Consider the following 18,381-nt stretch of genomic DNA (forward strand, 5'->3'; position numbering starts at 1 on the left):
TCTGTGCAGCGGGAAGCCTGCTTCCTCCTCTCTCTGCCTGACTCTCTGACTACTTGTGTTCTCTGTCTGTCAAATGGATGGATAGAATCTTAAAAATAAATTAATTAATTAATTAATTAATTGTCCCAATTAAATGACATATAAAGACAGGGAACTCTTAGAATATTTATTAAATCAAAGATTTATAAGGACAGTGATGAATAAAAGTGAAATTTTTCAATCAGGAAACATGAAGTTTCAATGTGTAAGGGTTTATATTCAATTTCATTTTTTTTTTTAAATCTTCCCCTTTAAGATTATATCATAACATGTGAAGCACTGGTGAGATCTATGTCACCAGAAATTCCCAGTTTGCTGATTTCCTGGAGATTTTTCATCCGATGATTGTACTGCAACAAATGAGCATCATTGACCGCAACCTTGAAGTGGTCAGATTCAACCAGCACTTGTATCTGAAATGGCACATACACAAAACTGTTAGAAATGCTCTTTTTTTTTTTTTTTTTTAAAGATTTTATTTATTTATTTGACAGAGAGAAATCACAAGTACACTGAGAGGCAGGCAGAGAGAGAGAGAGAGAGAGAGAAGGAAGCAGGCTCCCTGCTGAGCAGAGAGCCCGATGTGGGACTCGATCCCAGGACCCTGAGATCATGACCTGAGCCGAAGGCAGCGGCTTAACCCACTGAGCCACCCAGGCGCCCCTGTTAGAAATGCTCTTAATTTCAAAACCAATCTGGCCTGAGCTGAGAATGTCCCACATTTCATCTTTATAATCATCCATGGAACGGACTAAAGTCCAAGAAAGGAACCCTGGGGGGGTGCCTGTGTGGCTTACTTGGTTAAGCATCTGCCTTCAGCTCAGGATCATGACCTGGGATCAAGCCCCATATCGGGCTCCCTGCTCAGTGGGGAGCCTGCTTCTCCCTCTCGCACTGCCCTTACCCCCTGCTTGTGCTCTCTTGCTCTCTCTCAAATTAAAAAAAAAAAAAAAAAGTAACTTTGCAGCAAAAATAAATTCCAGAGATTATTCAAAGATCCAAGCAAAATAAAATGAAAAAAAGATGATAATGAGTCATAAAGATAAGTTGAAGCTATGAAAGTAAAGATTAATAATGTGTCTCCACAAAAACAAAGTTTTTGTAATGGCTAACCCCTAAAAGTAAAAATATAACCATATCAAGTACTGGCGAAGATGTGGAGAAAAAGGAACATGCATGCACTCTTGGGAATGTAAATTGGTGCAACCACTTTGGAAAACAGTATGGAGGTCCCTCAAAACATTAAAGATAGAAATACTCCAGTAATTCCAGTACTGGGTATGTACCCAAAGAGAATGAAAACACTAGTTTGAGAAGATATATGCACCCCTATGTTTACTGCAGCATTATTTATAATAACCAAAATATGGAAGCAGTGCAAGTGTGGATTCATAGATGAATGAAGTAAAGAAGATGTGGTATCTATACATATACCATATATAGGTGCGATGGAATATTACTCAGCCATAAAAAATGGGATCTTACCACTTACAACAACATGGATAGACCTACAGAATATTATGCTAAATGAAATAAGTCAGAAAGAAAAAGACAAATTCCATGATTTCACTTTCATGTGGAATCTAAAAAAATCAAAGGAAGAAACAAAAGAACAAAAAGCAGAAACAGACCCATAAATACAAAGAACAAACTGATGGTTGCCAGAGGGAAGGGGCAGGGTACAGGGATGGACAAAATGGTTGGAGGAGCATGGGAGGTACAGGCTTCCAGTTATGGGACGAATAAGTCATGGGGTAAAAGGTACAGCATAGGGATATAGTCAGTGGTATTGTAATAGTGCTGGATAGTGACAGTTGTAAGCATAGGGTAACAAAGAGATGATGGTCACTGTTGTACACTTGAAACTAATGTAGCTTCTTGTGGCAACTGTACTTCAGTAAATAAAATGAAAATAGAATACCAAAGAAGGAATTCTCTAATAATTAGAGTGGCAAATGTTACTAAGATTAATAATAACCAGTGTGGGCCAGAGTAGGAGAAACACTCTTCCAACAGTTAAGTAGTGAACAGGTTTATCCTTATAACCTTTTGAAAACAGCACTTTGGCAATATCTTATCTAAATTTTAAATATGTACATTCTTGAGCGGCGCCTGGGTGGCTCAGTCCGTTAGGCATCTGCCTTCAGCTCTGGTTATGGTCTTAGGGTCCTGGGATCGAGTCCAGCATCGGGCTGCCTCCTCAGCAGGGAGCCTGCTTCCCCCTCTCCCTCTGCCCCACCCCCACCCGCCTCTTGTGCTTCTCTCTCTGTCTCAAATAAAATCTTTTGGAAAATATGTACATTCTTGGAATAAAATTCTTTTTCTAGGAAGCAAAGCTTTATAAGGACCATTATTACAATATTTTAGCAAAATAATCATTTCACGTTTTATTTGTTTGGAATATTTCCATACTCCAAATTATCATCCATAGGACACTCACAGAATTAGCACATATCTAAATAATGAAATACTATTAAGCAACAATGTTCAAATTTGAGAAGATGTCCACCAAATATAGAATCTGGTCCCTATAAGTCTCTGCCCTTGAGGAGCTTACAGCCTAGTAGTTTTATTGTCCACTCTACTGTCAACCCAGTATTTGTTAAAGCAATGCTTAAAAATAAAAAGTGTGTTGGGACAGTTGGTAGAGCATGTGACTCTTGATCTTAGGGTCATGAGTTCAGGGGTAGAGAATCCTTAATAAGTTTTTAAAACAAACAGTGCTGCATGTAATAGAAAATACTGGAAAAATATTAACCAAGTTGCAGACTTTGTGAGGTTGGGAGAAATGGGAAAAGATGGAAGTCTTTTTAATTTGAAAATCTATAAATTTTTTTTTCATAAAACATCTTAATTTTAGAATTTAAAAAAATTAACTTTGATTGCCATGCCAACTATGTTGTATTAAGGTACTACGTCTCAGCCCAACTATACCATTGAGACCTTCTGCCCTTTTCTTCCTTTTTAAAGTACACTCCATGCCCAGCTTGGAGCCCAACATGGAACTTGAACTCATAACCCTGAGATCAAGTCCTGAGCCGACATCAAGAGTCATACACTTAACCGACTGATCCAGATAGGTGCCCCCTTTTGCCCTCTTTATTAAAGATGCTATTTTTCTCATTTCCAGAAAAGCTTAAACTCAAGGGTTTGATAACAGGGACAATGGTGAAGGGCGGGAATGGAGCTGGGAAATGTGCCAGACCTGTTAAGCCTGGTTCCCCAGGATGGGGAGCAGATGTGCCAGTTAGGTGTCTCAGGATAGCTGATAAATTCATTTTAAGTACCTTGTGGTGGTAGAGTGATTCTTCCCTGAGAAATGTGCATTATCAGTATATAATGGTAGCAATAACTTACTTTGAATGGTTTACCAGTTTCGAATGGGAAAGTCGCCTGTCTTTCTTCTTTTCCCCAGAGGTTATCCAGCTTTGTATTACAAACAATGACTCTCTTGTTGTCCTCATTGAAGCGTGGGTTAAAGTGGAAAGCAACATCATTCCCTCTCTTGAAATCTAAAGCAAATCTGTTTTAAAGCAAAGACCAGAGTTAGTAAAATGATTCAACTTCATGTATCTGTATCAAGTGGAGAACATATAATTTTCTAAAGATCCGATTTTTTTAAATAAATACAGGAACATTTTCAAATGGAAACAAACAAACCAGAGTATGACTTCAACCTGGAAAGTATACGAGGCCTAGTAGTTGATGTGTTCTTGTAGTATCTGAAAATAATCAAGACACTACATGTTCCTTTTTTTTTTTTTTTTTTTGCCTCCTTGTCTTTGGTCACATGATTCCATTCAGCTGTCATTCCCTCTTTTCTGCCTCTACTATGAAAACTGGTCAAGGGTTCCTTATAGAAACCTGGGGCCACTTTGAGGGCACTTTATGCTGTACATGGTGAATAATAATGCTTACCTCTTTCCTGCCCTGCCAGTTACTTTTAATACCCATTAAAGGCAAGCCAGTCACATAAAACAGAAGCCATCAAATACCTGACTTCCTTATAGTTAATCAAAACCTAGTCCTAAAATAACAAGAATGAGGTAACATCATGTACAGTATCCTGTTGCTAAGTTGTAAAGTCATGGTGATAAATGTGCTAAACATTCCCTGATGTGAGGTGGAATTAATGAAGGGGCTGGCTTAACTTTTTGACCTTGTTCCTTCTCCTTGGATGTTAATGCAAACACAAGGCCTAGGACTGTTAACATATTAACCCTATCCCTCAGCTTTTCCAAGTGTGCTCCTGGGGCCCCAACATCAGAATCAGCCGGGGCTCTTGTTTGAAAGCAAGGTCTACAGTGTAGACCTATTAACAATGATTCCTTGGGCATTTTCACTTACCCAGTAGCAGACACATACAAACACAATTGTATCTTCCAATAATTGAATGCTCAGGTAGACCCAGATAGTCAAATGGCAATAGTATTTGTATTTGACCCATATAGTCAGATGGCAATACCATTTGTATTTGTATTTGGCAATAGCCAAATTTGTATTTGGCTATATTTTCTCTGCAGGGAAAAGGAAGATCTTGCCATCTCTATTGCCTTAAGCATTCTTCCCATCCAAGTACTAACCAGGTCCGACTCTGCTTAGCTTCCGAGATCAGACGGGATCGGGCGTGTTCAGGGTGGTATGGCCATAGACCTGAAGCATTCTTTTTTTCAGGTAATTCCTCACATAGATTTTGCAGAACCAAGCAACCATTTTTTTCAGTTTATTACCATCTTAACCATTCCCACCAAAATGAGTTTTACTCTACCACAGTCTCTGTCTACACCTCTAGTGTTACTGGAGCTAAAGTTTCTAGTGCAAAAACCCTCAATGAGGCAAACACACCAGTGTGGTTCTGTGTGACCGTGGCTGGGGGAGGAGAGCAGACACTCACAAACTACGAGTGTGGGGTGCCCAGGATCGGGTGTGCTGGGTGCTGCGTTATTTGGGAAGGAAAATGGATATGGACATAGACGGGGGGTATATACATTTCATAATTGGCTGTGAGACAAGCTTTATTGTGCAGGTAAGCACTGTGTTTAGAGAAGCTGTAGAGGCTGTGTGGAACGAAGTGGGGGGCTTAGAGTATTGGCTACCACACAGAAGCAGAGAAGGCTCGCTGGAGGTGCACCTGAATGGGCTAGCTGGATGTAAAATGATTACGTCAGAGGCTGAGTCCATTTTCTGGTAAAAGAAAAGGGGGGTTCCCATTGATCCACCAGGAGCAAGGTGACAGAACTCACAGGGGTTGTTGATGGATTCTTGGAAACCTGTGTGCATAGCTTGAACCGGTACCTTTTGTGCACTGTCTATAAACCCCAGAAACACAGATTACTTTATGGCTGCAGGAGCTTTAATGGTACCACTAACCTTGGGGACAGGCATACTGGATGTCTTCAGGATATCCCAAACCTGCTTGTATTACATGGACGTACAACCAGTGGTGATAACAAGGCAACCATAAATCAGCATGGATTGTCCTAAATTAGCTCAGAGGATAACTCCATCCTCACTCCCCCCATCCAACCAGTTCCCACGGCAAAGGTTGACTTATTTTGAGGAAGTCTTTAACTTGTAGGATCTTTTCAAATCTTTGCATAAATTGTGTCTACCCAGAAGACCAGGGTTCCCCCATCCCACCACATAACAACCGTAGACCTGGCTGACGCCAGAGGAATCTGTGACACAGCTGATGTGCCCAGTAGGAAGGCGGAAGTGGCAGTCAAGCTCACCAGATCTGAGACCGTACGTACTGTGACTGCATGACTGCAGGGTGATCTGTACAAATAGAGTGGTACAATGTGCAAGCTCTCAGATCAACTCAAAATGATGTCCAGTGCAATCTTGGTGTTTCTGACCCCAATTTTTGATGGGCATCTAGATATAAAGTGCATGCCTGGTTTTTTAGACAAGATATGGCTCAGAGGTGGAGGGATGACCAAGCATTACTTTTCAAAGGCTGTCCTTCCCTTGAATTCTAAGGTTCTCACTGCCAGGAAGAACCTAGGTTTTTCTGTATGGGCTGTCAGCTCTTTCCCTTTGTCCTCACAAAGCAGAACTGTTTCAAGGCGCCTGGGTGGCTCAGTGGGTTAAGTGTCTGCCTTCAGATCAGGTCATGATCCTAGGGTGTGGGATTGAGTCCCACATAGCTCTCCCTTCTCAACAGGGAGCCTGCTTCTCCTTCTCCCTCTGTCTCTCCCCCTACTTGTGCTCTCTCTTCCAAATAAATAAATAAAATCTTAAAAAAAAAAAAAAAGTAGAAATGTTTCATTGTGGTTCCGGGAGAAAAGCAAGATTTAATGAGGGATACTTTGTCCCTTGGTGGGAACACACACTGATTTATGGGATAATCCCATTCTATGGTATAGAATTCTCAAAATAGATGACCCTATATTCAAGAAACAATTGACAAATACGTTAGAGTTGCTAATACTGTTCTTACCTGTTTGCATTGGGCTTCGTTGTGCCCAGAATTGTTATCAGCATGCGAGGCATGACTCCTCCAGGCAAGGGCAGGTCATAAGGTACAGTCTGGGAACAAAAAATATGCAAATATCAATAAAGAGTCATGTCTTCTCAGGAAAAGAAAGAAAAATACGTTGCTAATGTGACTTACACATAACCCTAATTTAAGCCGTTTTTCCAGACTCTCCAGTCACCCTGCCCTAAGCCTGAAGGGACAAGAATTCCTACATGCACAAGTAACACTCAGAAATAAAGCCACCCTGGGGCACTTGGGTGGCTCAGAGGGTTAAGCCTCTGGCTTCAGCTCAGGTTATGGTCTCAGGGTCCTAGGATCAAACCCCATGTTGGGCTCTCTGCTTAGCAGAGAGCCTGTCTCTCCCTCTCTCTCTGCCCGTCTCTCTGCCTACTGTGATCCCTCTCTATCAAATAAATAAATAAAATCTTGAAGAAAAACAGAATAAAGCCATCCAGGGGTGCCTGGGTGGCTCAGTCATTAAGGGTCTGTCTTCGGCTCAGGTCATGATCCCAGGGTTCTGGAATCAAGCCCCACATTGGGTTCCCTGCTCAGCAGGAAGCCTGCATCTCCCTCTCCCACGCCCCCTGCTTGTATTCCCTCTCTTGGTGTCTCCCTCTCCGTCAAACAAATAAATAAAATCTTTAAAAAAGAAAAGAAAAGAATAAAGCCATTAGGGCAGGGGGGTGATGCCTGGGTGGCTCAGTTGGTTAAGCATCTGTCTTCAGCTCAGGTCCTGGGATCCAGTCCCACATCAGGCTCCCTGCTCAGCAAAAAGTCTGCTTCTCTCTCTGTCTCTGCCCCTCCCCCTGCCTCTGCTCTCTCTCACTCTCTCTCAAATAAATAATTCTTAAAGATAAAATAAATAAGTAAATTAAAGAAAAAAGCCCTCAGTTAATTGGTGCCAAAGACACACCATATTCCCTTTTGGAGCACTGCATCTCTCATCACTAAGGACATCCCAATCTACAATTAATTCACTAGGACTATTTTTCAGAAAGGCTTAAACTAGATCTTGCAATCAAGAAAATTAACATTTTCGTGCTACTCTTCTTTTTTAAGATTATTTTTATTGATATATAATTATATCGGTTTTAGTTTTTTGACTTTGTGCCCCTCTTAAGAGCCTGATCACGTAACATACTCATCTCGGTCCTTTACTCCCTGAGGGCGGGCATTGTATCCCATCCGGGGACTCGTGAATTCTTGTGAGTTCTACTTACATGGCATCAAGAGGGGGGTCTGGTATTAAATATTTGTGTAATGAACACTTTTCATTTAATACATTCTCTAATTCTTCCAGAAAAATGCATTAACCATTTAGGTGCAGGGTGCTGTCAATATTCCCACAATTCCCTTTGGCCTCTTCTCTCTTCCCTTCATAATTTTCCCCCCCTGGATGCAACCATCACCCAGGTCTTTTCTCTTGGGCCCCCTACCTCCTCCTATCTGAATTTCCCACAGATGCCTCAAATCCAACAGGTGTGAACTGGAATTGTCTCTTCTTCCTCACCCCACCCCCTACCCCCAAACCCCACACATCAGGTCTCCTTCCCGAGTTCCTGGACTGGGCTGACCCGTGGCTGGTTCTCTAATTGTCGAGCCTTGAAAACCCCATCATCCCTGACTGAGACGTAACCACTAGCTCCTGGGGTTCTTCCTCTGCAACCTCTCGCACATCTGCCTCTCCCTTGCCACAACTTCCACATCCCCTTCTGTCTATAAATGACTAACTGTGGTCGACTACCGCCTGCCCAATGCTGCCCACGCTTCCGGCACCTGCTCTGCACTCTCTTCCAAGCTGACCTAAAAGCAAGTCAGACACCTCCTGTGCCAACGCCCATAGGCTCCTGGAAGGGTCTGATCCCACGCGGCTACTTAACGCTTTCCCCACATCTATATATTATCTCCTCACTAGACTACACATCTGGAAGAGAAGGATTGGTGTCTGAGATGTGTCTACAGTCACCACAGGATTAGGTCTTACACTCAGAATTCACTTACTAAAGTGGGTTTTAATATAAATGAAAATTCAATCCTTAGATCACTAAATTATCTTTAGAAAGTCTTTCAAAACCACATTACCTTGATTTCCCTACACATTCCCTCTATGACCCCAAACAAGCTATTAAGCTCTCTACTGTCCCCATTCCTCGTGTATAGAGTAGGGACAGTAACAGCATCTTATGGGGCAGATACAGGGGTAACTGAAATCATCCATGTAGAAGCGCATAGCTGGTGTGAACTACGTACTCGGTGGTTATTAATAATAGTAACCAAAATGTTTCCCCATTTCTATAATCTTAACTTCATTTATATTAAAGCTGCTTTACAGAGATGTCTTCAAAAGATACATTGACTTCTCTTTATTTATTTATTTATTTATCTATTTTTTAAAGGACTTCTCTTTATACTAACAGTACACATCCTAAACTCAATACAATGATTTTTTTCTATTAGGCTGACATACACCATAGCTGGTCCTGGAAGAGGGGCTCTAACCTGCGAGTTTAAAGCTTCAGGTCTCTCTGAAGCCCTCTGGAGGTTGGTGCCCAGAGCCAGCTCCCAGCCAGAGCACAGCAAAGTAATGGCACCAGCGCTCCAGACAACACTGTGCTGGTTCTTCATTAGCTTTGTCCTGATCACAGTCAAGTCTATGAAGTGCCAAGTTCCATCTTACCAGTGGTCCAGCAGGGATGCCAAAGGCGCCAGCAGCGGGCTGGGCTCCAGGAGCACTTGGCTGTCCAGGAGGCGGGTAGGCCCCAGGCCCACTCGGTTGCCCAGGGTAGGCTCCTGGTGCAGGTGGTCCAGGATAAGCAGGAGCTGTTGGGCCAGGGTAGGCTCCTGGAGGTGCCTGTCCAGGATAGCCGCCAGGAGGGGCCTGTCCAGGGTAGCCGCCAGGAGGGGCCTGTCCAGGGTAGCCACCAGGAGGGGCCTGTCCAGGGTAGCCACCAGGAGGGGCCTGTCCAGGGTAGGCACCAGGATAGGAGGTCCCTGGGTAGCCCCCCGCTCCAGCAGGCTGGTTTCCCCATTGACCAGGCCATCCTTGAGGGTTTGGGTTTCCAGACCCAGATAAAGCATCATTAAGCTAGAAAGAAAGACATCAACAATTACAACATGAATACATTCACAGAAACAGAATTTTCAGGAAAATAGGAATATGTGATCTACGAAGTAGAGTGATATATATGGTAAGGGTATAAAATTCATATCAATAAAAATTTTCCACCTATTAAATAGTTTGAAGTTAAGACTAAAATTAGACTTTGGGATTATATATGCTTCATCATTTTATTCTTTTTTTTAGTAGTAATGTATCAGTACTGGTTTATTAATGGTAACAAATGTATCATGCTAATGTAAGACATTAATAATAGAAGAAAGTGAGCGTAGGGTATACGGGAACTCTTCATACTATCTTTGTACTTTTTCTGTAAATCTAAAACTATTGTAAAATTTCAAAGTTTTTTTTAAAAGGCCAGATCATGCCATTAATTAAATGGGGTTCCAGATTGAGTACTCCCTGTATAGGAAGAGAGCCATATAGAAAATGAAAAGCAAACAATTCACAGCTCTCAACATGAACTGTCTTCCCATAAAGAATGCACTTCATTGATGGATTTTAATTCTAATGATTGCTACTTTTTCTGGGCTATACAGGGTCAATATATTAACTACACGGTAAAGTTAATACGACTATCCAATGGCGTTGACTTTTCCTTGCAAAGAACAAGGATGGCTTTAGAAGTCTCCATCCTGGTTTCACAAGACCATTCCAGAAAAGGATTTCTGGAAGGTGTGGTCCCCTTCTTAATGGCTCCCAAAGGGCTTCCAATCCCATTTCTAATCTCTAGCAAAACCACAAGCCTGTTCCTGGCAGCCATAACAGGTACACAGCCACAACAGGTACATGGGCCATGCACAGTGGTTTCTGATATAGGTCTGTACTTGCCTTATCTGTTTTTTTTGATCATGGCTCATCACAGTTGAGCAACTACATGGTTCAGATGAAATATACCTAACAGTAGGTGGTCAGGGTGATGGGCCTAAGTTCCCATAGTTCCAGGAGCTCCGTGTTTGACAGCAAAGAGTCAGTCCTGCCATATTCCCAAGATGGCAATGTCCTGTCAAAACCCTCCTTCTCCTTGCCTTGTGCTGATCACAGGGTCTCTAACCCCTGTAGGCGGTGGTTCCCAGGCTTCCAGATGAGTCTGGCTAAGGGGCAGCACTGGCAGGAGATTAAAGAGTGGGAAGAAAGGAGAAGCCGGGGTAGCTCCCTGCCCCTTTCTGCCTCACGGGGTGTCTGGAGAGCTGCTGCGTCCCCTGCCTCCCTTTATTCTTGTTTCCCATCATCTCAGTTCAGGGAGGGCTGCCTTTCATAATTTGCCAAAGTCAGAAAGCAGCCTTCCCCTGTGTAAAAGCACATCCTCCCTAACTGACATGAGAAGAACAATCCAGAAATCAGGATGCTCAGACTGCACCATGATTCCCTTTGCTCATTTTATTTCTCAGCTCCTGCCCATGGAATCCCCCTGTCTCTGTCCCAGGCTTACTGTCAGTGAGTCCCAGGCCTCTATCTGCTTGGCTCTCTCCCTGAACCTGCTGCTGGAAAAACAAGACATCAGCTAACAAGTCCTCACTGGTCAGTTATGGCCAGAGGAAGCTGCAGGGTCAGAGAATTAGAAGGGGATATCTGGTGTTAAGGGGATGTGTATCATGGTAAGAAAACAGACATAAAACACTTACTGAAAAATTGTCTGCCATTTTCCTGAAAGGGGGAAAAAAAGATAGGTTATCATTTGATCTTAGAAGATTTCACCAGTTTCCATTTTAAGATAACATCACAAATAGTTCATTGGGCAGTTCTAGATGATCTACAGGCCTTCTTCTAACCAAGCCAGTCTATTCCCCAAATACTCCTCAATCAGGAGTGTGGAACCACAGAGGAAACTCGAGCGGGGATGCACTCCAGCTAGATCACCAAGCCCAACTTCACTCCTAATTTTAACCTCTAATCCTACTAGCTTGTGTTCTGAATCCTGGAAATAAAAGGCCACGTAACACAGGAGAGAGAAGAACAAGGATGACAATCTTCTGCCCCTTTCCTTATTGGTAAAGAGACAAACAGTCCTGGTTCATTATCATCTTTCCTTCCTGGGTGCCTTTTCCACCACCTCTTAAAAGCTCTTCCTATCACCCCCCTCCCCTCCCGTTCACAAGATCAACCCCCATACCCTCTTCTGGGTTTTAGGAAGAAAGCAGAGTTGATTGATTCCTAGGGAGATTTGAAAACCAATGTCCCTAGATGCATTTGCTGCCAATTACTTATTCCCTCGCTGCTCTGGGCCAGGCACTCTATGGGCTCTCGCCTGGGTTGGAAGATGGACAGGCCAGGATCTGTATGCTCAAAGGGCTCACAGGCCAGTAGGGATCCCAAGAGATCGACACGGTGAGCCAGACTGGAAATAGGGAGTCACCACTGGAACTCTTGCTTCTAAGAAGGGAAGAGGTGGTGGTGTCTGAGCTAAGCCTTAAAGGAGAGGTGAGATCCAGGTGTGGACCAATAAAGAAGAAAGGAAGGTATACAAGAAGCTCCCTTTTTCTTTTTTAAAAGAGATTTGTTATGCCAAACAAAGCTCTGACAGTCTAACAAACTAGGGAAAAAAGAAAAGAAGAGAAGAGAAGAGGGAAGGGGAGGGAGAGGAAAGAAGAGGAGGAAAGGAAAGGAGAAAGGTGAAAGGGAAAAAGAAAAGAGAGAAGAGGAAAGGAGAGAAGAAGAGAGAAGAGGAGTCAGGCACTGCGGAGGGAAATGTTTTGGGGTAGGATGCTACCAAAGAGAGTTGGTTTGCCCAAAGCGGACTCAAGGGGTAGCCTTGACACATCATTCCTGCTTTCTCCTGCTCCTCTCCCTCTGCCAAGTTTTTAACCAGGTAAGCTGTTTTACGCCTGCTCCCGCTGCACGTGCTCTGGCAGTGAGGGGACGAGGGCAGCTTTGGACTCCTGAGGCCTGGGTGAGTTTTCTTGGGTCAGGATCACTTGTCCTATAGCCAAAGTGACCTGGATCTTAAACAATCAGAATCCCTTTTCCCTGGAGTTGCCTACTTATGATATTTACTAAATTGTTTTAAGAAATGATATTACCTCCAAGGGATCCTAATTGATAGGTCCTAAAAATCTAAAATATTACACTTGTCGGTAAAAAAGGAAATAGGCAGAATTCCTCTTAGGACTTAAAGTCCTTCATTTATACATATCAGACTTTATCATACTCCGCTGTTATTTATACCACAGTTAAATATTACCTTGTGTTAAGGCTATTTTGTTTTGTTTTTTTTTTGCACCTCTCTTTTTTAAATCTGGGTATTCTCAAACATATCTGGAAGTTTAGGGTATCACCACATCCATCTTCCAGCGTGGGAAACTGCTGGCAATTTGACTGGGAAGTCACAGTGACTCTCCCAGGGCTTCCATTCTGGGGTTTCCTAGAGCATGTGATCTTTTAAAGAGAAGTCAGGTGCTCCTCTGCTTCTGCTTCCTTCCCCAAAAGGCTTCCGCCACTTAGAAAAGTGTGCTGCCATGGCAGGAAGAATTTGAGAGAAGCATTGTTACAGAAAAGGAAAAGAAAGGATGTTTCTTTCTTCCTTTCTTTCTTTTTTAAGATCTTATGTTTAAGTAATTTCTACCCTCACATGGGGCTCAAACTCACAGCCCCAAGATGGAGAGTTACTCGTTCTACCAACTGAGCCAGCCAGGCGCCCCAGATCTTTATTTTTTTTTTTAAAAAGGTTTTTATTTACTGAGAAAGAGAGCAATTGAGAAATAGAGAGCAAGAGTGGGAGCTGCAGAGGGAGAGGGAGAAGCTGACTCCCCGCTGAGCAGGGAGCCCTAGGAGGGGCGAGATCCCGGGACCCTGGGATCATGACCTGAGCCGAAGACAGAAGCTTAACTAACAGCTACCCAGGTGCCCCTAGAAAGGGCATTTCTTAAGAAAACCAAGCCTCTCTCATTTTGGAGGCCAGTATGAAACAATCCTAAACTTCACGGTGGGCAGAAATCCTTTGATTACCCAAACTTCTTCCAGTCCTGCACAACATACCAAAGACCTAGACATAACTTTGTAAGTGTTTGGTCTTAAATATTCCTATTCTGTAAAGGCTCTTTCCCAGCTTCAGCATCACTGACATTTCAGGTTGGATCCTTCGTGGGAGCTGGAGCCGTTTTGTGCAGGGCAGCGTCCATGGCTTCAATCTCAAGACGCCTGGAGCATGGGCACCTGGGGGGCACAGTCGTTGGGCATCTGCCTTCAGCTCAGGTCACGAACCCGGGGTGCTGGGATCCAGCCCCGCATGGGGCTCCCTGCTCAGCAGGAAGCCTGCTTCTCCCCCTCCCACTCCCACTGCTTGAGTTCCCTCTCTCACTGTGTCTCTCTGCCAAATAAATAAATAAATCTTTAAAAAAAAAAAAACAAAAAACACAAAGTCGCGAGCAGCACAACACCCCACCTCTCAACTCTGACAACCAAAAATGTCTTCAGACATTGCCACATATCCTGGGGGTTGGAGGGAGAGGGCACAAGTGTGCCTGGTTGAGAAACACTTGTCTAGGCTGACCGGCGTGAGTATCCCTACAGAAGTGTAGATACACAGGTCAATAAAAACTAAAAAGTTAGTTTCAGTAGTTAGCTAAATCTGTACCATGGGCCTAATAAGGTGTCATATTAACAAAACTCCAACAAAACTAAGATGTGTTTAAAGGTTGATTATGACTAGAAAGTGAAGACCACATCTCCAAAATGTAACATTTCTTCTTCAAGTCTCTGCTCAAACATATTCAGCTTATTTTCAGCTCCAACGAAAACAATTTGAGAAGCAAAGCAGATTTCACTTTCTTTCCACAGTGTTTCACTAAAGCCTCATGTGACAGTTTGAATCATGTTATGACACACTAAACAAACCCATTAGAATAATGACACCCTGCATTAATGTGGTGCATTTCCACGTATGAAGCACTTTCCCATACTTTTCCTATTCTCTTTCTGATAATGATCGTAAGAGATTTTCAGGGGAAAGCTAATATTCCCATTCCAAAGGTAAGGAAATTAAGATTCAGAGAGCTAATATGGTGGCCCAAAGTCATTCTGTTCTTGGCAAGTCAACAACCAGGGTCCAAGCATGCTCACTTTTGACACAGACTCATTTTACACTAAATGTAAAACCTCACTCTTTAAAATCTTAAAGTACAGTCCTTTAAAAGTTTTAATTACTTCACTCAGAAATTAATTCTCTGGCTTATTCATTCAGAACTACATAACATGTGGAAATTGTAAACAAATTAAAAAAAGAGATCATGTTTTTGTCAGAAAACTAACTTGCTGACTCATTCAGTAAGCTTCAATACACACAGTATTGAATACAAAGATGCCATTTTACATAGTCACTTTGCTAATTATAACCACATTTAAACCAATAAAGTGTACTTCTCCAAAAATTAGGTACGCACCATTTTGATATGTTCATTCTTAAACATCAGTTCTCTTTTTCCAGAAGAGATTATAACCGATACTTTTTTTGAAATCAAGGTTAGCAACCTTAGAACTTTAAAAAAAATCTATTTGGATACATATCTTTCTTCCTTGCCTGGAAAATTTCCCTCTCTCCCTCCCTCCCTTCCTCTTTCTCTCTCTCTCTTTCTTTCCTTTTAGATGAACAGTTTATATAGAGACACAATCAAATGTAAAAAAAAAAAAAGGGCGCCTGGGTGGCCCAGTGGGTTAAAGCCTCTGCCTTTGGCTCAGGTCATGATCCCAGGGTCGTGGGATCGAGCCTTGCATCGGTCTCTCTGCTTAGCAGGGAGCCTGCTTCCTCCTCACTCTCTGCCTGCCTCTCTGTCTACTTGTGATCTGTCAAATAAATAAATAAAATCTTTTTAAAAAAGTAAAAAAAAAAAAAACCTTCTCACCCTACAGATACTACGGATATGTGAACGCCATCCTGCCATTCCCAGAATCAGAGAATTTAGAAGCGCCAGAAAAGAAACACTATATTAAAGCAAAACAAAAAATTGAGGAAATACTACATTTGGAAAAACCTATAAGAGTTAGTTCAGTGTTGCTTTGGAATAAAGAATTTAAATGTGAGTCAGAATGTAGACCTTTTTAATTGGCTGTTAATTGTAGTTTTCCCTCTAATAAAGAGTGGCTATCTACTGTACTGTGCTATTCTGGTCCACCTAGAAATTAGTCCAGTAGTTGGGGTTCCTGGGAGCACTTCTGTAACTTCTGCTCACAAAGGGCCCTGACCTCTATACAAGCTGAAAGAGGAGTAGATCATAAATGCATTTCCTCAGAACCCAAGGCACTGCCTGCCCACACTCCTCTGCAAAGAACCCAGGAGAGCGAGTTTACTTTCTGCCCTTGCTGAAACAAGTCTTCTTTCCAGAGCCAAATTCTGTGATGTTGAGTTGGAATAAAGGAAACTGGTCCTTTACTAGGATTTCCTTCTTATCATAGTTCCTCAGCATCAAGGAAGGTAAAGTTACTTTGTGCCTCTCAGTTACTGATTGTTTTCCCCGCTATGGAAAAGCTGAATATCAGACAAGAGCGAACACATGATACTTAGTCAGCAGCAAATTGGAAGTTTGCAACAGGCCCTTCTCTCGCAGGCTTACCACTCCAAATTTAATCAGAAGAACCAGTCCAGGCACTAGACACCAAATGCTAACCCAGCTGTCCTCAGCAGGAGCCTGTTTCCCAAACCATCACAGGAAAGGGAGGCTATATTTTAGATCAGTTAACCACGAGCCTCAGATACATTAAGCTTACAGGCCAACTGTATTTAGGGACAACATGAGATGTTCAGGTTACAATACATGAACGTAGGTCTCTGCTACGGTTAAGATGCAGAGTCTAGCTGATGAGGTTCCTGGCAAGTAGGTACCTAAACTATAGGGGAGGCCAACCCTAGCCTTTTGACTCACTAGCAATATGTGAAGTCTTTATAGTAAAGCACTGATCCATTTTTGTAGCATAGAGAAACATCACTGATTAAGGACCCCTGCAAAAAACTAGCTTTGGTGGTCAATCTCTCAGGCAGTGTTTCCCCTCTTCTGCTACTTAAGTACCTGGTGAGGCATCCTTCTAGCACACTGAGGCTCAAAACATTCTAAGACCATCATCAAACTTTACCCCAGAACATGGAGTAGGTGCTGATTCTAAGTGTAACCCCCAAATGTTATGAAGTTAGGAAGCAGTTCCCATCTCCCACCGATCACATGATCTGTCTTCCCTTCCTTTCCCAAGATCCCAGAAACAGACTGGGTCACTGTGGTTCAACGATCTTCACTGTCCAGCAACCCAACTCCCGGGAGTCACTTTACAAAGATTCCATAGTATCTGGAATAGGAATCAGTAACTTGCAGGGGAGAGCCTGATGCCGAAGTCACAGCCTCACCCTATGTGTCCCTGACTCTCTGGCGTTCAGCTCCTACCCCCCAAAGCGGACACCTCCTAGCGTCCCCCGCTGGGGCTCTGCACTTTCAGACCAACATTCTGCCACACCCTACACGGCCTCAGCACAGATCTGGGATAATGCCCAAATTAGCCAATCTGGGCAGGGATGAGTCACTGATTTGCAAAAGCTTAGGATGTGCACTGCTCGCCAAGCCAGACACATGCCCACTCAGGCCCTGGGGCATCACCATTTTCTGTGGGATCAGCGCCCAGAGAGCCGCGGCAGCCCCTGCTCCGCAGGGCCTCGTAGAAGAGCTCCTGCGCCCCCCACAGCCGGACGCAGCAGCCGTGCAGCCCAGTCAAGGGGCGCAGGAGCCGCCTCCAGAGTCCCTGCGCAGCCCCCCGCGTCCAGGAAAGGAGGACCCGCTTCCTAATCCCAAACAGGGGCGCGCCGCGGGGCTGACGGAGCGTGCGCCTCCCCGCCCCCAGCCCGCCCGAGGGCTGGACGCCGTGGCCGAGGCCGCCGGTCGCCGCGGAGGGTGCCCCGCGCCGCTCACCGTCCGCCCCACGATGAGTGCGTGAGTCTCGGGAAAGCGCGACTAACTTTTCCTGAGTCTCACACTGCGCCCTCTCGGGGAATCAAGGCTACGGACCCTTGCCCAGGACCGCGCCCCCGGCTCCGCACGCGACCCTTCGCCTCTCCGCCCCCGCTCGGGCTTCCACCGTGCCTGGACCCGGCGGCCCGCAAGCTACCTCCGCGGCCCGCGCCCCCGCCACGCACCCGACGCCTCGGCGCTCGCTCGCTTGCTGCGGGGGCGGCTTCTGGTGAGGTGCTGCGATCCCAGAGCGGGCGGTGGCTCCGCGCCTCAAATAGGCTCGGCCCGGCCCGCCTCTCCCGAGGCGGGGCAGCCGCTCCCGCCCAGCCCGGCCTCGCCCCGGCGTCCCCCGCCCCACCGCGCACCCCGCGGCGCCGCTCTAGGCGCAGCGGGGAAGCTCCGGGTCTGGAGAGCGGCGGGTGGGACGCTCGGGGGCGGCCCCCAGCCCCGCAGCCTGCGGGGGGTGTCCGGCGGCCAGCCGCCACCTGGAGTGGGGCCACGTCCACCGCCCTCTCCGGATTCACCTGGTGACTCCTCAGACCCGGATGGGGAGCGTCCGCGAAGCTTTCAGAGTGTGCTTCTTTCAAGAGTTTGGCTGGCTTGCTTGTTTGTTTTAACCGAGTTTGCTTATTTTCTGCCTGAATTGCAGACACTCTCCTCCTTTCTGCATTTATTTTACCTACATCCTCTCTCAGTATCAAAGCCTTCCCAAGAAGTGACAGTGACTGCGTCACTGGGAGGGCCCTGCCAAGTTTTCGGAGGTGCTGGGTGACACAGATGCCGCCTGCGCTTGACCTTGCATTCATTGCCTTTCTGAACGG

General features: G+C 44.6%; 1 protein-coding gene across 5 annotated transcripts; it reads right to left on the bottom strand.

Annotated features, from left to right (window-relative positions):
- Positions 1-152: 152 nt before the first annotated feature.
- On the bottom strand, positions 153-17,906 carry LGALS3 (galectin 3). Of its 5 annotated transcripts, none has more exons than XM_082735083.1 (6): positions 17,746-17,906; positions 11,264-11,285; positions 9,198-9,605; positions 6,482-6,570; positions 3,397-3,562; positions 153-452 (listed from the first exon to the last, which is right to left on the bottom strand). In XM_082735083.1, exons 2-6 carry the CDS (start codon positions 11,279-11,281, stop codon positions 297-299), a joined length of 837 nt encoding a protein of 278 aa, XP_082591209.1. In that variant the 5' UTR covers positions 11,282-11,285; positions 17,746-17,906; the 3' UTR covers positions 153-296. The 5 variants fall into 5 exon arrangements, with proteins under 5 accessions (XP_082591209.1, XP_082591205.1, XP_082591207.1 ...); XM_082735079.1 differs by having other exon boundaries at positions 17,693-17,878; XM_082735081.1 differs by having other exon boundaries at positions 17,718-17,829.
- Between the last annotated feature and the right edge of the window lie 475 nt (positions 17,907-18,381).

The sequence above is a fragment of the Mustela nivalis genome (genome assembly GCF_964662115.1).
Source record: "Mustela nivalis genome assembly, chromosome: 6".
Classification (NCBI taxonomy): Eukaryota; Metazoa; Chordata; class Mammalia; order Carnivora; family Mustelidae; genus Mustela; species Mustela nivalis.